Here is a 23,018-nt window from a genome sequence, read left to right as displayed (position 1 = left end):
CCCTGCTGAGCAGAGAGCCCGATGCGGGCCTCGATCCCAGGACCCTGAGATCATGACCTGAGCCGAAGGCAGCGGCTTAACCCACTGAGCCACCCAGGCGCCCCGTTATTGATTTCTTAATTTATATTTAAGTAAAGCCCACATCGGATTGATTTTTTTTATACTCTGAGCACTTCTGAAGGTGAGAAAGTAGCGTGAGATTTTAATTTTGCTAGTGCTTATCCACCAGGTAGTTTCCTTCCTGCTTGTCTGTCTGTCTGTCATCGTCATCTATCTAGATACACACATTGAGACCTCTACTAGATGCCAGGCACAGTGCCTGGAGAGACAGTGTATTCTGTATTCTGGAGATACAAAAACTGGTAAGGTATCATCTTTACCTTAAGAAGCTTAGAGTCTCGTTGAAAAACTTTCAAGGCGCAGATTTGAATGTCTTTGTTGGGTTTCCTTAGGGAACGGATGAATCAACATTAGGTATTTCTTGGTTTGTGAACATAGCAGCACAGACCTTCCCACCCTGCCACTTATTTTTTTGTAAATGTAGAGATAGTAGTAAAGCACTTGTGTGGAGGAAACACAGAGATACCACTGATTTACATGCTGAAAAGATGTCAGTTTGAAAAGAGGTTGAAAAGGACCTAGAAGGTCTTATAGTCAGCCCTCCCACTGGCTCCTTAATAAATCTAGTGGTCAGGTATCCACAGTAGAGTGGTAAGTGGAAAAAAAGCAGGTTTCAGAGTAACCTGAATAGTGTGATCCCATTTGTTGTCTCCCTCCTCGTGTGTGTGTGTGTGTGTGTGTGTGTGTGCATGTGCTGTTTGTAAAAGCATAGATGATGTGAGAAGATCTTCCCCGTTAGACCTCAGGGGACAAGGGAAAGCTTATTAACTTCCTCTTTATACATCTCTTATTGTTTGGCTTGTTTTAAGAAGCCTGTTTTACTTTTTTAATTAAAAAATCTAATAAAGTAGAAAATGAATAAATAATAATAATAAAAAATACCCTCAGGGCACTGAGCTTTGTTTCAGTCTTTCCAGTCGCCTGCATAGTTATAAAACCGAATGTGACGTTTCAGGTGTGGGCTGCCTAGCAGGACTCTGAACTTGCTCTGGTTAACGCCATGGCAGCAATACCATATTGTGTGTTCGTTGGCGGGGGGTGGGGGTGGATTCTGTGTTTATAGACCATTAAGACCTCAAAGTCTTTATTACATCTGCTACTCTTGGCACCCTCTACCCTTGATTATTTTGGGACCTAAGTTTAATCCTTCAGATTCTCCCTGGTAGAGTTTATCTTATTGTGGAAATCAGTATTTAATGTAGGTTAAGAACTGGTCTTAGATTCAGGCTGCCTGGTTCAGATCCTAACTACCCACCACTAACTAGCGTGAGTACTTAGACAAGAAAGACATATTCTTGAGGCTCTGTTTTCTTTTAATTTTTTTTTTCTTTCTTTCTTTCCTCCTCCTCCTCCTCCTCCTCCTTCTTCTTTTTTTGAAATTATTGAGCGATAGTTTATTGAGAGATAGTTTAAATTCCTGAAGAGGGAGGGGACCTGAAAGGGTTGCCCAAGCCTCCATTTTCTTATTGGTAAAATGACAATAACCATGAAGTTGTGAGGTTGCAAGGAAAGACTGGGCATTAGAGCGCCGACCTAGGTAGCCCGGTGCTGTGGGAAGAGCATGGTGACCTTCTGATGCTGCTGTTCGTGCGTTCACGTCAGTGCCTTTCTCCCATCCGGGATAGGGAGCAACCTCCCCCGAACCCCTTACTGTATCCCTCCCCACCCCAGAACGTAAATCAGTCAGTCTTCTAAACTTTCCTCACAAGGTGTCCAGTCAGTCTCTGCCTCGTTCCACAGGTCCCTTCACCGATGTCGTCACCACCAACCTAAAGCTCGGCAACCCAACAGACCGAAACGTGTGTTTTAAAGTGAAGACCACAGCACCGCGTAGGTACTGCGTGAGACCCAACAGTGGGATCATCGATGCGGGGGCCTCCGTCAACGTGTCTGGTAAGTCCTGGAGCTGGAGGCCAAGGAGGGGGCTAAAAAGTGCCCCCTAGAGCCAGTAAGATTTCTTAAAATTTGCATTTGGTAGAACAAAATAAGACAATAGACGCCTCCCTCGTCCCACCCTCTGATTGAAAAGCTTAGTGGGTCCCACTCCTCTGTTGGTTTCCATTATTAATGCCTCTTTGGTTTAATGCTTACAGCCTTCTGTGCCTCGATAGTCAAAGCAAAAGTAAAGTGGTAACTTCAGACTTTGCTTCAGAATGAGTTTGGTTTTCACTCCCTTGAAATTAAATCTGCCCTTTGGCAATAAATAAAAAAGGGCTAAACAAACTTAATTTTACTTTGTGGTAGAACGCTAAATGGAGTTATTTTCTTATTTAAGCTAAATGGTTTCTGACATTAGGCTCATGTCATTCCCAATGATTGGTAACTGCGCTTTACTGATGGTGGAAAGCTCAGGGAGGTGAGGACTGAGGAGACTGGAATATATCCAAGGGTGAAAGTTCTGTGCGTGTCTAATGGGTTTTTCCCCTTTCTGTCTGAGAATGCATCTATTTTCCAAAGTCCAGCTTTTGAAAAGATGCTGGTGAAGTGCCCAGATTGAGAATTGGATTTTAGAATTAAGGAGATGTAAGTGATGGGTTTGAGTTTCAATGTTTTTTTTAGAAATGGAATAAACTTTCAGCTCATTAGAACTTCTGGATCCAAGATGCCTTTTGTATTTGTGGAGGAGCTGTGGGGGAGTGTGTGTTTATCCTGTAAAAATCAGGAGACTGTGTGTCACAGAGGGTTCTGCATCATTAGAAGCTACTACTCATTGAAATGGGTACCTGACTGGCTTTTTCCATGACAGATTTTGATTGTGATGCATTTGGCTATTCATTTGACACGTAAGAGAAAATGATTCATCTCTTTGGAAAGATATAAGGTGTTTCATTATCTGATCATTTCTGCAAACTCTTACTCCCCACATGCATTGGTTTCTCTCATTATGGTGCTCCCTCACCAGCTCTCCCCCGTGTGCTTCTCTCGGAGGCTGCGAGAGCTGATCAGGACTCTTGAATTGGGTTGTTATTCAGGAAGTCAGGAGAATGAGAGCCAGATTCCATCGAGGGTGTCCTTTATGCTGAACCAGCACACGCATTATCTCCAGTAGTTTGTGTCGTTTGGCCTATGAGGATGCATTGTTACCTGCCCCGCACTGAGGAGGAGACCAGTGGCTGTGGGCTTACGGAGCCGGCAAGTGACCCCGCCTGGATGGGGGTCGCTGGGTCTGGCTCCGAAGCCCGGACTAAAGGCAGTGTGCTGGCTCAGGGAAGGGGTCTGAGGGGTTGGCATTTCTGTGCCTCTTGGATCCATATGGTTTCCATTTTGCTATTGTAATCAAGGGCACCTGAAATCTTTATTCCCTTCTTTTACTGACTTTGGTTTTCCTCTTGATTTCTTTGCCCATATCAGATTTGAGCAAGGTTGTCAGTAGATGAGGATTACCAATTTTCATGGTAAATAAGAGGGCAGCAACATCATTTCTGAATAAAATGGCCTCAACAGGCAGTTGTACAGTGTAGGTATACTTTCCAGTATGAAATATAAATGCGTGTCTCTTTCAGAAAGATTCATCCCTCCCCCCATCATAGGAATGTTTTTTAAGATTTTATTTATTCATTTCTTTGAGGGAGAGAGAGAAAGAGAATCTGAAGTAGACTTCCTGTTGAGCACGGAGCCTGATGTGGGGCTCGATCTCATGACCCCGAGATCATGACGTGAGCTGAAACCAAGACTCGGATGCTTCACTGACGGAGCTACCCAAGTGCCCCTATTTCAATTTCTTTTAATTAAAAAAATTTTTTTTGGAATTTTTTTGAGGTAACGACCCTGGGCATTTGGTTTGATTTATAATTCCCAACTTAAGGAACACGAAGATTGTGTGGCTGCGGCGCTTCTTCTGCAGATAAGAACGGGGGCACAGAGAGTGGGTGTCGTCATCTCGAGTCGCATGAGTGATTAGTGGCAGAGCTGGTACTTGAAGCCAGTTCTGCTCCTGCCTCGGTGGCTCTTTGGTGATATGAAGCTGCCTCACCATTGGTAAGGGTGGCCCCCATTCATTTACAATGCATGTAAAATACAAAGTAGCGTGGTTCTCGAAATGTTATGTACTTGGGGGAAAGTAATTGAATAATAGAATGCCCATGTGTCTGCAGGCCTTACTCCTACATGTTTGCACATGAGACAGGGCTCCCTTGTTTCTGTTTGGTGTGTACTTACCTCACTGCACGAGGTGCACCAGGTGCATTTCCGGGCTGGCATTGCCAGCTGGCAAAGGGGGCTGCCACGCATTTTTGTAGTTTTCTGTGCAGAGGGACCATTGTATCATTGATTAGACATTCCTATCTTGAGGTGGAAAGCGCTGGGGTTTTCAGGGTCCTCTTCAAACGCAGCGGTATGATGACATCGTGGTGAGTACGTAGAGTTTCTAGGTTCTTCTGGGAGAGAAGCCTCAGGGAGCCTCAGGACACGAAAGACACCAGCAGACAGGCAGTGCCGATTGTCCAAAGGCCAGGTGTGTACATGGCCACATTTGCTGTCGCCCGCTCTCCTCAGAGATCACTAGCTGTGGGGTCTGGAGCCTGAATGGGAAGCTTAGTTGTGCTGTTTAACCTGCTGGGTGATCTTTGTTTGGCCGATTCATTCATGTCTCTAGGTTCTAGTTTTCTCATCCGTCAAATGGAAGAAGTAGTATCTGCCTCACGGAGTACTCTCCAGTGCCGTGTTAACTGAATGCATGGCACAGGATGGGATTGTGTTATTTTCCCACTAGCTTTGACAAAAACTGGCTAGTTTTTGTTGAATGTGGATTGTACAGAATTGAATTGCCTTTTTAGAAAAAATTAATTCCATACATATTATTAATTGACTTTTTCTAATTTTAAGAAGAAATATATACCTTTTTCTTTCTAGGATATGCATTTCTTTTCTGGTGAAAAGCCACTAGTGAATTTTCAAATGTAATTTACAAAAAGGTGGCCATCAAATCAACTTAAAATACTACCAGCATTGCCCTGTCTACCACACAGAATGTCACGGCATACTCGCAAAGGACATGCCTAGTACATTATTTCTCTCCCATTTCTGAAAACCCTTGGGATGTGCTAGCTATTAGGGAAGGTTATAAATCATCCTTTGAGAGAGGGGAGCAGGGAGGGAGGAAAGAGAAGGAGGAGGAGGAGATCCGCCCACATAGCTGGCCGGGGGGACTGAGGTTTGGAAGGCACACAAATCCGGGTCGTGCGGGTGGGGGCTCAGGGAGGCTTTGTAGCTGTCAGATACCTTTCTGACACACCCTCCGAGACTCTTCTTGGCTTTCAAGGGAGCTTTCGTTGTGCGTCGGAAGTCCAGACACTGGCCTGTCGTGTTATTTTCTCCAGAAGGTGGCAAATTACTTATTGAGTCCTTAAAAAATAACAGCTCTGTTTTAAAAACTTAGGTGGTAAAGTAATGGTTGGAAACAGGCATAACCTAAACTTCTTGTGTCTGTAGGTGAAAATGTGTGGATTTCCCAAAGGGATGGTTTGGGGTCCAGTCCCCTGGGTCTGCGATGGGCGTCCTTTTCTTTGTCCTTCATGGGGGCGCCCGTCTGTCTCGTCCCGTCTTGTTCTTTGAGCGGCTCTCTCTGCAGTCTGTACCTACTGGAGGAGGCATTGTAGTAGGTGACGGGGTGCGGAGTGCTTTTTCTTTGCATTGATTGGCCCAGAATGCCATGGTTTTGGCCTTTGCTCCTTGATACACCCCATCTACTAGAGATGGTTTTGAATTATTCCAATCTGGACCTCAGCAAAATAGCTACACTTAAATGGAGATTGGAGAAGAGGAGATTGGATTTCCCCCGAGATTTTAAATGCAAGGGAAATAGAACTTTCTGAATTAATGAATTGTTTGAAGCAGTGAGGGGGGCTCCCCATTTGTTCTACCTTTACAAAATTAAATCTATTTTCTGAACTGTCTGGTGGGAAAATATTTTTAAGGTAGATAATTTCTGAAAATGTCTTCGTGGTAAGCTGTTAGTGGTTGTAGGGTTGTTTTCTTTTTTTTTTAATACTGCAGTTTAATAATGAGGGAGTTTTCCATTAATATTCCAAACCATGTTTGCCAGCAGATACAGCAGGTGAAGTGGTAAAATTATGGGCCCATCAAAAATACTTATGCTTCCTGTAATATGATATTAAGTTTAATATTTTTATAACCTTCACTGAATTCTAATTTCACTAAAGTAGCAAGCGTGCTTCCATTTGCAGTTCAATTATGCACATTGGTTGCCTTTGTACCAGGCAAATTAGAAATGCAAAATCTCTGTGTGGGGGGGCATTGGAAAGAGTCATTAAAGATACCAATATTTAGGTACAGATACACTTTACTAAGTGAACCCTGGGAATTGAAAATGGATGAAAGACAAACACACACCAATCTGCTAGTGTCTGAATCAGTATTTTAAATTAAAATTCAGAGAATTAAGGAGCAGTGTTCGCTTCTGACGCACAACCCTTTCCAGCACTCCTTTCAATCACGTTAAAGCCTAAAGTTCTTCCAGTAAAATCCTGAGGACAGAGAATGCATATCAGCAGCTCTTCTTGGATGGAAACATTGGTCAATTAATGTAATTGGGTAGTATTGCAATTGATAATTAATCCTTTTAAGATTTTGCTGACTCAGTTTAATGGAGCTGCTTGCCTGCCCTGGATCAGTCAACCTTGGGCTGAGCTTTTAGGTGATTAGCACCAGCGTGTAAGTGCACTGCCCGTAGAGAAAGAAGCCAGGCATTCGCCTGTCAAGTGCTGATAGCAGGAGCTCAATTTGAGGGGTTTGGGCATTTTAACAGCAACATTGTTCTTTGTTTGATCATTTGCTTTGGAAGTCTCTGATAAGGGAAACCTTTTTATAAATGGTTTTCATGAACCAAGTTTAATCTTCTCATATAAGAACAACTTACATTCATACCTAAAAGACATCTTTAGTCTTTATTACCACATAAATGAGAAATTGTTTTTTTACAAAAGGAAATTAATTAAAATTCAGGCTAATTATGCTTTTTAAAGATTTTTTAAAAAGTTTACTGTGATATTCAAGTTTCTTACGACTCCCGTGTTTTACTTTTTAGGAGTATGACACTATTTATTTATTTGGGGCACTGGGGTGGCTCAGTTGGTAATTGGTTAAGTGGCTGCCTTCTGCTCAGGTCATGATCCCAGGGTCCTGGGATAGAGCCCCGAGTCCAAGTCCGGCTTCCTGCTCAGTGGGGAGTCAGCTTCTCACTCTCAGTAAATAAGAGAGCATAAGCATGGGGAGTAGTAGAGTGAGAGGGAGAAGCAGACTCCCCCACTGAGCAGGAAGCCCCTCCTGAGGCTCGAGTCCTGGGATTGTGACCCAAGCCAAAAGCAGATGCATAACCAACTAAGGCACCCAGGTGCCCCTATTCTTTATATTTTCAAAGATCATGATCAAGAGGACTTATCAGGTACACGGAACATCTCACTTAGTGAATGGTAACTTCAGCTTTCTGCAGAAATTAAGCTCAATTTGGAGCAGCCAAGAGTTATGTTCTTTTCTCTCATTATAGCTTCTTGCCATATTTATTTATATTGTTTGAGAGAGGGCAAAAGAGAGAGAGAAGACACAGAGAGAGAGGGGGAGGGAGAAGCAGACTCCCAGTTGAGCAGAGAACCTGACGTGGGGCTCGATCCCCGGACCCTGAGACCTGAGCTATAGGCAGAGACGTAACCGAGTGAGCCACCCAGGTGCCCCAGTTTCTTGCATATGTAAACACTTGAGCTCCTCATCTTGACTCTCTTGTTTACTCTTGCTTTATTTTTGAAATTAAAAAAAATTTTTTTTAAAGAGTTTATTTATTTTTGAGAAAGAGCACATGAGCACACTTGGGGGAGGGGTAGAAGGAGAAGCTGGTTCCCCGCTGAGCAGGGAGCCCAGAGTGGGACTCGATCCCAGGATTTAGGATTCATGACCTGAGCTGAAGGCGGATGCTTAACTGTCTGAACCACCCAGGGGCCCTTTTTTTTAAAGATTTTATTTTTTTAGTAATCTTTACACCCAGTGTGGGGCTTGAACTTACAACTCTGAGATCAAGAGTCACATGCTCCCCCGACTGAGTCAGCCAGGCACCGCTTCTCTTACTTTTGCCTCACTGTTAGCCTTGTCCTGGTGTTCTGCCCATCACAGGTCAGGATGAAGTGAAAGGGCTTGGGAGGTAGCCACGGTGAGGGACTGGATAGGAACGTCACGAAGGGTGAGTAGGGAGAACGTTCAGAAGTAACCGAGGGGCCTGGAATTATGTAAGCCTCAGGGCAGCCTGTGCTCGGTATTTCGGTTCATCGGTCCCAAGAGCCATGGCTTGTAGGTCTTTCTAAGAGAGAATGTAATGTGTATTCATAATCCCAAGAGTTAATCAGAAAAAGGCTGTGTCGTGTCATTCCATTTACATTATAAAATATTATAGGAAACAGGAAAGTGTGTTGGAATTTTTAAAAAGATGTATGTTTTAAATACATTTATAAAAAGGAGTGAGTGAGGCCTGTTCTTTGGTCAGTGCTTTGCGTCGGGCACATCTCATCTTCCAGTGACACCGAGGTACGTTTGCACTGGTCTCTGCACGAGGAAGTCAGCCGGATGAGGAGGAGTTCACCATCTAAAATGGGCTGTACTGAATTGGAATATCCTGTAGCGAACACAGAGATAATTCAGTGTTAACTTACTTATAAGTAGATACAGTCATTTGCCTGCTAGACTCGTAGTTTCATCCGTAGGTATCTGTAGGCAGAGTCCCAGGAAGCAGTTGTATTTTCAGCATTTTGAGAATCCTAAAAGAAGTATTGAATTTACTCATGATGAGGGTACACAGCCCACAGTGCTGAGCTGCTTTGCTTTCGGCTAGAATTACTTCACCTCAGTGTGGTAATAACATTGGTCTTTTAAGCTGATCAGGTTCTGTCTTGTTTCTGGTCACCTTAAAAAACTAGAGCAGGAACTACATTACTCTGCCATGAATGCAGTGTGGTAGAGAAGAGCCTTTTGATTATTAGATATAGAAATTATATGGAGGGGACAATTGTGAACCTACCTGAACCTACGGGTGGGAGAGAGTGGCTCTGGGAGAGAGGACAGAAGGGAAGCCGCATGGGTAAGGGTAAAAGAAGGCCTCCTCTCTTTGTGCTACCCCAAGGAGTTTTTTAGAGGGAGCATGCTTCAAGAGTTCTTCGAATGTTGGGAGGGAAGAAGGTACCCATCTGCCAAGCAGTTAAAAACTAGTACCCAGAATGTGAACTATCAAAGCATGAAGTTCTGGTCTCAGTCTCAGTCGGATTGGGTCGAAGGGCAGACGTGTGGAGAGAAGCTTAGGCATCTCCGTGTCAGCAGGTGTCCACCAGCAGAGTCCAGTGCCCAAAGAAGAACGAGGGTGTGGGGTAGTGTCCTGGTGGCGGCCGCAGCGTTCAGGGATACACTGAATGTGCCTTCTCCGGGAGTGGTCCCCGGGCTGGCACCATCAGTGTTGTGTTAGAAATACATGTTCTCAGCCCCACCCCACCCCAGATGTTTGAATCGGAAACCCCGGAGGTGGGATCCCATCACCTGTGTTTTAACAAGAACTTCAGGTGATCCCGATGCGCGCCGGACTTGAGACGCCCCTCATTACCAAGTCGGATTAGGAGGTGAAGTTCTGAAAGGTTGGTACATTGAGATGTGAGTAGGGCAGGAAGACCGGGAGAGACGTGCCAACACGACCAGACCAACATGATGAGAAGAGACCTCGGTGATACCAGAGCACCCTGGGACTGGGGGTGTGGCCAGCGTGTGTGGACCTGTTCTGGGGCCATACCAGGAAAGCTGAGGAGACTGGGAAGAGTTGAACGGATCGTCTTTTACTTGGGAAAAGGGCTTTTTTTTTTTTTGAGGGGGCTTTTGGTCAGGAATGTGGTGAAGGTGAGTAGGGCGCGCAGGGGCGAGCATCTGACGGGGGCTGTATCGGAGCTGTGCGGGGTGATCTGACGGGAGAGTCACTGGGAGCAAGAGCTCCTAGTTGGACGAAGCGAGGTGTCAGTGGGGCCTGAGCTGTGATTGCGGCCGTGGAAATCGAGGAGAGGGACATCCCGAAGGTAAGATTCTGAGACCAAACAAATCCTAACGCACGTGCCGTGCTGCTTGTTAGCCTTGCACACCTTTGCTCTGCTCACACTGCTGCACGTGGAAGGGCGGGGGCCTGCCTGGGTTCTCCTGGGGAGCCACTGTGCTCCCCAGAAATGAGGTCATCATTTCTCTGAGGGGGGCTGTTTAGGAACATATATTCTGCATTTCCTCTCTTTTGAAGAAAGTCTGATCTTATTGACCCACCGTTTTATTACCCCCCAAAGACCCTTTCCTAACAGGACCCCACTTTTGCCGTCTGACCCGGCAGACACTGACTCACGAGGCATTAACGCTGGCGAATGGTGAGCGGTCTCCTGGTAACCAGCTGCTTTTTAATGTAGTATCAGCAGATATGTTTTAAAAGTAGGATAGATGGTTTGTTTAAGAGGGTTTTATCATCAGTGTCTCTGATATTCAAGTGAAATAAATTAAGTTAATGGGAAGCTCTTTTATAGCCTGTCACGGAAAAAAGTACATAATTTCTGTCACAATTTGCATGTGTGGAGCTGCAAGAACAAACGATGATCAACATTTTTTCTGTCATGTCCTCGTAAAGTGCTAGCCAATCGGGCACAGCAGATCGAATTGGACAGGAGATGATAGTAGCTGAGAAACACAAACTTTTCGACCTGAGTTGGGGGCAGAGGAGGATGTGGATACTGAGGCACAGCGAGGGTTCGTGAAGGCTCTCAGGGTCTGGGTGGCCACTTGACTTGCTCACTCTTGCTTGCCGATGGGGAGCCCCCAAGGAAGGAGAGCTGATGGGTGCAAAGCCCTTCTTTGCCACTTGCTGCTGCAGCTGAGGGGAGAGTGGCTGCCGTGGGGGAGGGGCCGAGGCCACCCCAGAGCCTGCGGGAGCTTCCTGGAGGTTCACCGGCAGACCACGGTGGTCACGCCCAGTTTCACGTGTTCGGCTCGCCAGCCTCATGCTTGTTTATATTTCACAAGCCCCAGCCTCTGGCTGTGTCCAGCGTTCTTGTAAGGTGGTCTGATAGCTGTCAGTAGCCGCTGCTTTGGGTCTCCGCATTCTTGTCGAACTCAAAGGTCCGCGTGTAAGTGATGAACCTGCAGCTGTCCTTCCAGATCTGCACCGTGGCGGCGTGGGAGGTAGGCGGCTCTCTTAGGCCTGCAGCTGTGCGGGTGACCCCTGCGACACCCAGCGGCGCCTGTGGACCCCCGCAGCCCTCTGCAGAGGTGGAGCAGGCCGCTGCCGGGTGGTTGGGTAGAGGAGCACAGGGAACCCTAGACCCCTTCCTGTAGCAGATATGCCTGCGCGTGTGCTTTTGTCTCTACCCCAGGCCTGGATGCATGCCGTCCATGCAAACTCAGGCTTTGTATGAAGTTGCTTTCTCTTTTATTTATTTATCTGTTCGTTTAAAGATTATGTTTTTAAGTAATCTCTATACCCAACATGGGGCTCGAACTTACAACCCGGAGATCAAGAGTTGCAGGCCCTATCCACCGACTGAGCAAGCCAGGTGCCCGGTTGCTTTCTCTTTTAAACTGTGCTTTCTCCCAAGAGGCACTACACAAAGCCGATGCCTTAACTTGAATTATTTAGCCAGTTTATTTTTCGCCTGGAGGGGCATGTGAGGCAACTTGTTTAGAATAACAGGGCTCAGGCTTTTGGTCTCAAGACCCACTTTATACTTGAAATTGTAGACCCAAAGAGCCTTTTCATTTGGGGGTTATATCAATATTTATCATGTTTTAAGTTAAACTGGGAAATTTAAAGAGTATTAGTTCACTTAATAACATTAGTAAGTCAATTACATGCTAAAAAGTGACATTTTTAATGAAAAATAACTTCAAAAATTCAGTGAGAAGATGGGCATTATGTGACATGTTTTGCAAATCTCTTGTATCGTCTGGCTTAGAAGATAGGTTGGATTCTCGTGTTCTGCTTTTACACTTGTTCAGTCTGTTACAAGGTGTTATTTTGATGAATGTATGTGAAGGGAAGCCATTTTGCCTCACCATTGTAGTTGGGAAAAGGGAGAGTTTTCAGTAGCTTTTTCAGATAATTGTGGACATGATACTTTGATAACACACCAAAACTTAACAAGTGGCGCTTTTCTTAAAGTTTAGTACAATGTGGAATCTTGAAACCATGATGGTGAACTGTTTGAACTTTGTTTCACTAAAATGCACTAGGCTCCCTTGCCCTCTGAATGGGTTTTGCGATACTATATGTTAGTGGAGTTATGTAGATCTGCCAAATGTTGACACATTTTATGACACAATATCCGAAACATCACTGATCTCATCAGAAAAGTCTTCAAATATTTGGGAAACTGAGCTCTTGATGTCAGATAGATGTTTTTCAAGGGTCTCCTTTTGGTAGAAAGCCTGGATTTTATCACTGGCAACAACTACTTTAAGTTGTTTCCCTTGAAATACAGGTGCGGTTCATTCCTTTTTTTTTTTTTTTTTAAAGATTTTATTTATTTTATTTGACAGAGAGAGATCACAAGTAGGCAGAGAGGCAGGCAGAGACAGAGGGCGAAGCAGGCTGCCCGCTGAGCAGAGAGCCCGATTCGGGCCTCGATCCCAGGACACTGAGATCATGACCTGAGCCGAAGGCAGCGGCTTAATCCACTGGGCCACCCAGGCGCCCTGGTTCATTCCTTTTTGAGCAGATACCTGCCATCTGCCTAGCTCTGCATAACCATTGTTTGTCTCTCCATTGTTCTTTCTAGTAACTGGTGTTCCAGGAGAAGCCTTCTAGTTCAGCTCACCGTCTAAACGTGGGGGAGCCGCCTTTCCCAAGACAGTGGAGCGCTTCACGTGTGTCTGCATTTCCTCACACAGAGTGATAAGATGTGTTGTCAAGGGTTGAAGTTTGGCAGAATGAATCCTTTTTGTTTCTTCCTCCAGGATATTAAAAGCGAAAATGGTCTTTTAAAAAAAGCTGCAAGTGTATAGCGATGCCTGACGAGGTGACCCTGCCTCGCGGGTGCTGAGGCACAGAGTTTTACTTTGGCTCTGCACTAGCCATCACCGCAGAGCTCGGCACCAGCAGAGGGACAGAATGTCGTGGTGTTCTCATGTCCGCGCTGTTGACTTTATGGATCAACTCATGGGGGGACCCTTGGGGTCTGTGGGTAGTGCCTTGAGAACCTGGGTGTGGAATCTGACTCTGGAAGCAAAGCCAGTGTGGGGCTCTAGCTCTGTCTTCTAATATGTTGGCCGTGGGGTCTGAGTGAGACTGGGCTGCTTTGGTGGATTGTTGTGAAGACTGGATGGGAGGTGCAGTGCAAGCGTGCCTTCTCTGGTGCCTGTACGTAGTCGGCACTAGTCAGGTCCTGTTCCTTTCCTTCCTGGGGCGCTGTGAAGGTACTGCGGATTGGGAGACTTGGCTGGGGTGGAGAGGTGGAAAGGGTCAGTTTTGCCTTAGTGCATGCCTGGTATCCACAGGAGGGTCTCTTGGCTTTTTTTTCTCATGTGCACTGCAGGGGTTTGCAGGGGGAAGAGCAGATCTTTCTGAGGCTGTTTGCAGGTGGAGGGGGCTTTGGTTCTCTGGACCTGTTGGTTGTCTGTGTGTGTCCCAATGTAGTTTGAGTTACAGAACCCACTCTGAAAATTAGCAACAACTTCTGATTACTGTCCTCTCCTGTGCGCTGGGTGCTTTTTACAAATAATGCTGGTTCAGTCCAAGAGCTCTCCATGGTGGCAGACCCTAGGGGGCCTTTCATGGCTGGAAAAATAAACTCAAGGATGAGGCGGTTGTGCTCCTAGAGCTTGTGTGCTGCTGGGGGTCTGAGTGTCGTCTAAGGCAGAGTTCTCTTTTTTCCTGTACTAAATAAATACCAGGGCAGGGTTTTATCACAGCCAAGTGAAATCTGAAATTCTCAAAACCTAATTCACATTAATTTTTAAAACTAACATTAATCCAGGATTAATGGTTGGTTGGGGACTGCCTTCGGCTCAGGTCTGGGGTCCTGGGATGGGGCCCTGTGTCTGTCTCCCTGCTCGGTGGGAGTCTGCTTCTCCTTCTTACTCCCTGCCACCCACTCACGCTTGCTCTCTCATTCTCTCAAAGAAAATTTTTAAAGAAAGGAACATTAATCAGACAGTAGTTTGAACACCGTGACCCAACTTCAAAAGGTTGTCAGTCCCTGTCCAAGAAAGATCACAGCACACGTGAAGGCATTGGCCCTCTAGTTTATCAGGTGTATTTTCCCTGTTGCATTATTCCTGGAGGTGGACAAAGCGCAATGGCAGTTTAGCTTTCAGGAGAAGAGTCTGTGGGGCTGACCTGCTCGTCTGCTCATTTGTTCCCAGGGTTAAGTGTTGAGCCCACGTATGTAACAATGCCCCAGGTCTATCCACAGGAGAGCTCTTGCTAACTTGGTGGTGCCAGAAAGGGCAATAGTTGTGTTCCAGGTCCAAAGCCACCAGCAAGAACTGCTTTTTTGGGAGGGAGCTGTGCTTCTCTACCTGGAAGAGTGAAATTCCAGGTGGAGTGATCTTGGGTTTTAAATGACCTTTTGTTCTCTCTGCTGATGGTTTCACTTAGGATTTGGGGTACTCAGAATATCTCTGTTGCTATTTAGACTTGATGTCTTGTGTGTATACGTCCTGAATTTTTTCTTTTAAAGATTTGTTTGTTTTAGAGAGCTCACTCCCGATGGGAGGGCGGACAGAGGGAGGGAGAAGCCCACTTAGCTGTGAGTGTGGAGCCTGACGCAGGGCTTGATCTAATGACCCTGAGATCGTGATCTGAGCTGAATCAGGAGTTGAATGTGCAACTGACTGACAGGTCGGGTGCCCCGTAGAAAGCCCGAATTGAAGAATGTTTGTAGATATACTGATTCTTGTCCTGAAGGAGTCTCCCCGTAGAGTGCCGTAGCTGAGAGCACATCACATGGATGGTGTGGGCGGCAGAACTGCCCGGATGACTGCATATACCGAAACCCCGAAGTCCGGTGTGGTATGGGATTGCGGTAGACTTTCTCTGTCCCCAGGGTCGAGGCGACACTCGCATTCTGTGCCGTGTCATGTTTACTTTTATAAGATGTGATGGGGAAAGTGAATTTACAGAATGTGCCTCTGTCTCTTATTGGAGTGACCAGTGTGTGGCGGAAGGGTGCTGGGCTGCCCTTGGCTCTTTCTTGAAGTTTTGCTGCTTGAGCAAGTCACGTCACTTCATTTCGCCTCAGGTTCTTCATTTGTGAACTGGCGTTCAGGACAAACTGAGGTTTAGGACACGTGCCCTTTATCTCCCACAGCGGGTTGTTGATGGTGAAGCTTTGGGGGAAGCCGTGAGATAGGGCTCAGAGGCCAGAGAACGCTGGTTGGGTGCCCTGCACGAAAGGTGCTGGAGAAGGACAGCACTCGGACTGGTAGAGCACAGGGAAGTCCCTCATGGCGGGCCACCCACAGGTGAGCAGCCCCCTTCGTGGTGTGACCTGGGGCAACTTAGTTAACCGTCCCGTGCTCCGGTTTGCTTGCCTGAAAACAAACAGGCGTTAAAATAACCTCCACAGCAGTACCTACCTCTTCAAGTTTAGATGTGGTCCTAACAGATGTGTCGTCTGTGGCCAGTTTCTGGCTCACGGGGATGCTGAATCCGTGTTCGCGCTTTTCATGGTCGGGGTGATAGGAGCCTTTTCCTGTGTGAGAAGAAGGTGTGTGTCAGGGAGCTTAACCGGATGTGTGCTTTTGCCTGCACCTTGCAGCAGGTCGCGCATCTTAAAGGAGCCGCCATTTAACAAGGGTGGTCGTTCCTTTTTTTTTTTTTTTTTTTAAGATTTTATTTATTTATTTGACAGACAGAGACCACAAGTAGGCAGAGAGGCAGAGAGAGAGTGAGGAGGATGCATGCTCCCTGCTGAGCAGAGAGCCTGACGTGGGGCTCGATCCCAGGACCCTGAGACCATGACCCGAGCCGAAGGCAGAGGCTTAACCCACTGATCCACCCAGGTGCCCCAGGGTGGTGGTTTCTAAGGAAGCCAGTAGGAGCGGGGAGGCGCCTCAGTGCAGTGGGCGTGACTTGTCTGCGGGAGCTTTTCTGTGCCATTCCTCTCGGTTCTTGGGGAGGAAAGGTGGGGTGTACGCTGGTGGTGTTTTTCCTATGCTGTGAGTGTGCTGGTTGTGAAAATTTCCCAACATTGCATGGGTGAAATTGTATTTGAAGCAGTAAAGAATACTTTGATATGGGAAATGGACAAAGAAAACTAAAATGATACCATCACATGTCTTGGATTATTCTAGTTCACTTAAGAAATCATTTCGCTCTGTTGTCTTGAGCAAAAAGGCATGTGATGTGTACACCTGGTTTACCTGGTCTGTAGGCCCTGTGGCCGACCTCTGTGTCAGGGGGGCGGTGGTGAAAGACCCCGGGGCTAGGAATCAGAAGACCCGAATTCCAAACCCACGTCCCAGCTCTGCCACTACCTACTGTTTGACTTGCGGCAAGTCCCCCGACTTCCCAGGATCTCAGGTTTGAGACCTGAAAAGCGGAGAAGATGCCGGGCACCTTGCCCTGCTGGCCTCACCCGGGTCGTTGTAAGGCTCAGATGAGAATCCTGGTAAACTGCTGTACAACCGAGATACAAGTTTTAACATAAATGGCTGCTGGTAACCAAGCTCTGACCCACCTAATGAAATATTTTCTTTCTCAGTGATGTTACAGCCTTTCGATTATGACCCCAATGAGAAAAGTAAACACAAGTTTATGGTTCAGTCTATGTTTGCTCCGACTGACACTTCTGATATGGAAGCAGTAGTAAGTACTGAATGCTTCTTACTTTCTTTTAGTAATTAAAATGATTAGGTACAGAATTTTGGGTGCATGCATTTCAAGATATGTCAAAATTGTTTTAAAAGGGGAATGGTGTTTTCAAGGAGGTTTGTACTTTGACTACCTTTATGGTTTTTCTCAAACTTTGATTTTAACATTGTATGTGACTTAACAGAATACTGTTTCCTGACGTCTGCCTCTCAGTTCGCTTCAGCAGCTGCTTGTTCCGATGGGTTGTGTCTTGGATAGTTTCAGGATTCCTTCCTTTCCTTTATACCCCCCTTCCATCTCCCATAGAAAAGGGTGTTTCTTAGTCTAGGGAATGCCTTGACCATGTCTCCCTGCGCCCACCCCCATCCCCAAGAGCCCGGATGTGAGGGAGTGGGATGCTCAATGTCCTGCAGCGCCCGAGGGTTTGCTTTTCTTTTTATTTATTTATTTATTTATTTATTTATTTATTTGACAGAGAGAGATTATAAGTAGGCAGAGAGGCAGAGAGAGAGAGGAGGAAGCAGGCTCCCCGCTGAGCAGAGAGCCCGATGCGGGGCTCGATCCCAGGACCCTGAGATCATGACCTGAGCCGAAGGCAGCGGCTTAACCCACTGAGCCACCCAGGCGCCCGAGGGTTTGCTTTTCACTTGGTTCTGCTAAGCAGGATTTTTTTTCCCCCTTCCCTAGTTTCCCTCTTTTTTTTCCCCCCTGCTTAAATACATGTTTAACTCTGTCTCTGATTTTGGTAAAAATAAGATAACTTTGTTTTTATAAAATAAATGATATTATATTATTGTTTTTACTGGGAAAAGATTGTAATGGAAATTCTCCTTAAAGTGAGCTTTTTTTTTTTTTTTTTTTAACATTTGAATGAATCAGCTGGCATTCTGGTGTCTGCGGGAATCACACTGTACAGATAAACCTTACCTTGCACAGTCCCAGCGAGGACAGAGTGGCCAGCCCTCAAGCGTACAGATAGGAAAAAGAAGGCGGGGCTCCCTCAACACCCACATCACTTTGCCGCTTGCCGGCCCAAGCTAGGGGACCGGCCCCCCGGGGAGCACCTGCACATGGGAGTCAGCCGTGGCTCGCGAGGCACTATGGTTTTTCTCTTTCAGAAGTTTTATGCGAGGGGCTTTCTATGCGCCGCTTCCCTTCACATCCCAATGTCACCACTCAGCCTTTTCTGTTAGTCTTAGAAAAGCATAAATGACCATCTTTGTGGATGTTCAAGTTTGGGGCAGGAGATGAGGGCGAGCTGGATACTTGGAGATTTGAGAGAGATGAGTGACCACAGGGGACCTTCCCCTTTCATAAGAATGATTATTGAGGCATTTACTACTTTCTCTTTTGTTTCCCAGAACATGGGTGTCCCTTCATGTTAATTTGTGTGAGCAAGGAAATGTATGGCAAATACAAAATTTGGAATATCCAAGATTGTGTTCTGCTTGGCTTTTGCTGCATGGCTTAGCGACAAGAGCACGGGCTTGGCGTCTCGGGCGTGGGGCTGAGCTCTGCCTCGTACTAATGTTGTGGCCTTGGGCAGTTTTCATTAACTCTCTGTAGGGTTGGGTCACCTGTAAAAGGGGTTTAAAAACCTGGTTCACACATTGTTGTGGGAATTAGTGTGCTCTGGGTGTCAAGCACCTGGCACAGTGTCCAGAGCCGCTGATCTGAGTGCTGCTGTGGTCCAGGCCTCTGTATCCAATAAAGATGAATTTCTCTCCTTTTATGATAGTTTGTGTAACAGTTAAAATCTTTTATATAAACGTACATTGGAAGAGATTTTGGAGATACACAAATAAGCAAAAATAAAACTAAAAGTGACCTATAATTTGTTTATACTAGACCTAACCATTGTCGTTAGAGCCTCATGCTATTTTTTTTATTTTAAACTATTTTTTGGTATTTTGATATACAGAAAGCAGAAAAAATTATACAGTGATTAGGCCTATAACCTTTACCTAGATTCACCATTGAACACTTTGCCACATTTGCTTCATTTCTGCCATAAACTTTTTTTTGCCCAACCACTTAACTCTTAAGACACAGACTTCATGGCACTCACTCCTACTCCCTTCAGGACAAGGACAGTGTCTTACATCGTCCCAGCACTGTCCTCATAGCTGGGAAAGTTGACATTCATCCAATCATACTATCTGACAGAGAAACCTATATGTAGCATTTCCTAGTTGCTTCAAAATGACCATAGTTGTTACTCTATTGAAGTATAATACCCTCAAGGCTTGTGTTTTTCATGACTTTGAATATTTTGAGTCCAGGCCAGTTCTGGGATTGTCTGGTTATTTCTTCATGATTAAATTCAGGTTAAATGTTTTTGGCAAGAACATTCCATAAGTAATGTCATTGTATGCATCGCATCAGAAGGCATTAAGTACTGGGTTGTCCCTCTATTGACGATGCTAAGTTGGATTACTTGGTTAAGATGGTGACTGCCAACTTTCTGGTGTCAAGGCGCAACTGCCCCTTGTGGTTAATAGGTCATCTGTGACACTCCGGAGTGATAGGATACTCGGAGAGCACGTGAATGTCCTGCTCACCAGCGGTCGCACCTGGTGGTTTTGGTCTGGTGATGAGCCTTGCTTACTGCCCTTTCGACACAAGCACACAGGCACACGTGTGCTCGTGTGTGTGTGTCCATAGAACAGACTAAAATATTGTCTGTGGCTTCCTTCCTTACGATTCTGTGCATTTTCCCCATGTACTGTTCAGTCTCATTGGAGTGGCCTGCTAGTCCACTGAAGGGGTCTCCTGGGGCTTATTTGGCAGTTCCCGTTGTTTGCCACACACGGTCTCCTGGTTTTGGCTCTTGGTACCTGTGTTGCGCTAGCTGCCTCCTGCATGGTCCTGGGGCAAGGGTGGAAGAGTTTATTCTTGTTTTCCATACTATAACCTTCCTGCTGTGCTGGTCTGCAGTTCTCCGCGTACCCTGGGATTCCTGCCCTCCACTGCCCAGAGGAGGAGGATTAAGCCAGGAGTACGTGCTCCCGGAGCCTGGAGTTAGCCAGGAAGGTCTCCCCACTAGCAGGCTGGAGGGATTGGGGGTCAGCCCAGACAGCGGCGTGCTCCTGAATGTGCCCCGTTAGTAGTTGGCAGTGAAGTTCTCAAACCACTCCCCCATGGTATACGCTTACTCTAAGAGGGGTGCCCCCTGCAGAGTAAGTTTTATTTTCCTAAGGAGAGCCAGAGTTACCTCTGACTGCTCAGACATAATCTAGAAAATTCCTCTTCCTTCAGCGGCGGTTGTCTCTGTTCCATGTGCTTCCCACAGACTAGCAACAAGAGCAGCACTGGTTGGCTCGGAGGAATCAGCAGCAGGGCTGGGGTTCGTGAAGTGTAATAAATATTCAGGAAAGCTACTGTATTTAATCTTGTCCTGTTAAAAATACTGAAATCTCAGCAGACGTAAGTTCTTTATTTGATATACACCCGGGCTTTCTCATTAAGAATATTTTTTTGAAATTGTCAGTTATAGGAAGAAAATTATTCTTCCAGCAGCTTTATAATATCCTGATTATTAAATTTAAATTGTTTTAGTGGAAGGAGGCAAAACCGGAAGACCTTATGGATTCAAAACTTAGATGTGTGTTTGAATTGCCAGCAGAAAATGATAAACCAGTAAGTATGTTTATCGTTAACAATAATTGAATGTTGCAAGCTGATACTCATTTGCATACCATCTCCTGCAAAACCAAGATTTAAGTTGGCAAATTATTTTCCTACTTCTGATGTCTGATGAAAAAAATAAGCTGAAGTCAACAAATAAGGGGCCTTCATGAAATCAGCCTCTGAGAGACTGGTGGAAAGACAACTAATTGAAACAATTTTTTTTCTTGGGAAGTGCAACCTGTTGGCTGGTGAAATGTCATAAATCCTAAAGAGCTTCTCTGACTTGGCAAAGTTACAGTTTGCTGTAAAGAGTGGGTAGGTCCCCAGCAGGGAGTGATTTGCCGCTTATCACGGGGCTCGACGGACAGGTGGTAAGCTCTCGGGTTCTCTGGTTTCACAGACTACTGTCCTAGGTCTCCTGTCTGCTCTTTCCCTGAACGCCACCTCGCCACCCCCTTAACCCTCCTGCCTCTTTCGTTAAACCTGCTTTTAGATTAGGGTTTCTCAACCTCAGCACTGTTAACACTGGGGCTGTCTCGGGCCGTGTGGGATGTTGAGCAGCAACCCTGGCCTCTCCTCACCGGATAACCGGTCTTCACTCATCTTGCGTGACAACCAAAACTGTCCCCAGACGTTGCCTGGGATGCACTGGTGGGGGCAGAACTGCCTCCCGCTGGGAGGCCCCCCCACCCCCATGCTGCCGGAGGGGGCGATGGCAAGAACTAGCTGCCCCCGAGCTATCCGCTCGTTTTTCTCTGTGAAGCCACCGGGCAGACCTCTCGTGGCCCTTGCTTATGCCCTGTTGAGAGAGCAGACTGTGTCTGAAATGCAGATTTGGACCTTCCTTCAGCCTAGTCAGAGGAGCTTAAATTGTTTTAAAAAACCACCCTACAGAAAATCTCACTACCCCGGCCATTAGTCGCTGGAGTTGGGGAATGGAGAAGCTCACATTCTGTGAGCTTGGTCCGTAGCGGTCTGCAGGCTCGCCGCTGGCGTGGGCCTCTGCTACTTAGTGTTTCCTTCCTGCTCGGCCACTGACCGCCGTCCTGATCCCGCCTCTTTGAATGGGTAATGGGGGTTTTTTGTTGTCGATTTTGTCTCTACCCATTGCATATTTCGTCCCGGGAAGATCATTTTGGGAACCTGTGAGACCTGTGCTCTGTTCCTGGCTCTGTGCGGTACCAGCTCTGTAGATGGGGGCCTCGCCGTTTGCGGGGCTCCCGTCTTCTCAACTGGAAGAGGAAGGGTCAAGCCAAGAGTACGATAGGGAGAGCCGGTCGTTTTCTGTGAGCGGCGTGGAACCCCCAGGCCAGTGATCCCCAGCACACCTGACCACCCCCGTGCCCTCCCGGGCACCGGCTCCTCCCCGCTCACTCTCCAGAGACGGTCATAACTGTCTTGGAAGCGAAGTGGGGGTTGTGCGGCTCCCCGCAATTGAAATATTGCAGACAAGGAGCTAGTTTCACCTTCAGCCCAGCTTCAAGTTCTGACTTCGTGAAATAAATCGCCCTCTGTGTAATGTCCTCCCTGGCTTCCCGCCTCCCCCGTCCAGGCCCATCCTGGGGATGTTGAGGTCTTCCTGGTGACAGTAATTTGTGGCTAATAACTCCTGAGCTTGCACGATTATGATATGCTAATTTTTGCATGGCAGGAATTTGACAGTGCGGTATGCACAGCCCTTTTTCTCTTCCTTTGAAGTATTAGTCTCAGCCGAACTTCATTATTTGCCCTTATCCATAATTTCTGGGGCCCAGTTGCTTTAGATTATTAAGATACTAGATAAAGTGATCCATTTTTAAAATAAATGTGACATGTTACAGTGTGGATGAAACGCTACCACGTGTGGTGTTTGCTGAGAACTACTTTACTTTGCATAAAAAAGTCCTTTATTACATAGTTGGTGACACTTGGGCTTTCATTTATTTCTGAACAGCATGATGTAGAAATAAATAAAATTTTACCCACAACTGCATCAAAGACAGAAACACCAGCGGTGTCTAAAGCTCTGAGCTCTTCTTTGGACGACAGCGAAGTGAAGAAGGTGCTGGAGGAGTGTAAGAGGCTGCAGGGGGAGGTGCAGAGGCTCCGGGACGAGAACAAGCAGTTCAAGGTAATGGCGTCTTTTCTTTCCTTCAAGATTTTATTCTTTCATGTAACCTCCACGCCGAGCACAGGGCTTGAACTCACAAGCCCGACAGCAAGAGTCACATGCTGTACAGACCGGGCCAGCCAGGCGCCCGCGGTGGCGTTGCATTTCCTGCTCCTCTACCGAAAACAAGGGCTTTTGCGCTGTGATCTTGGGTCGGGAAGTTGACCCATCCCTGGTTTTTAGAATTGTTTTGTATTTACATATTCTTTCCCTAGAGAGAAATTTCTGTGGCTTTCATCAAGTTCTGAAAGAGCTCTGATGCGTCTTCCCACCCCCCCCAACTCCCCCCCCCTCCCCTAA

General features: G+C 46.4%; 1 protein-coding gene across 2 annotated transcripts in view; it reads left to right on the top strand.

Annotated features, from left to right (window-relative positions):
* Window positions 1–23,018, top strand: part of VAPB (VAMP associated protein B and C) — a 57,786-nt gene that overhangs the window by 25,110 nt on the left and 9,658 nt on the right. Inside the window, exons 2-5 of one of the 2 annotated variants that reach the window (XM_032350218.1) lie at window positions 1,861–2,013; window positions 16,830–16,933; window positions 20,498–20,578; window positions 22,503–22,679. In XM_032350218.1, the coding sequence (XP_032206109.1) occupies window positions 1,861–2,013; window positions 16,830–16,933; window positions 20,498–20,578; window positions 22,503–22,679 (515 nt within the window). The remainder of the gene's footprint in view (window positions 1–1,860; window positions 2,014–16,829; window positions 16,934–20,497; window positions 20,579–22,502; window positions 22,680–23,018) is intronic. The other variant, XM_032350219.1, reaches the window with a different exon arrangement.

This window comes from Mustela erminea, chromosome 7, assembly GCF_009829155.1.
Source record: "Mustela erminea isolate mMusErm1 chromosome 7, mMusErm1.Pri, whole genome shotgun sequence".
Taxonomy (NCBI): Eukaryota; Metazoa; Chordata; class Mammalia; order Carnivora; family Mustelidae; genus Mustela; species Mustela erminea.
Note: the sequence above shows the minus strand (reverse complement) of the source record. Positions and strands in the feature narration are given on the sequence as shown.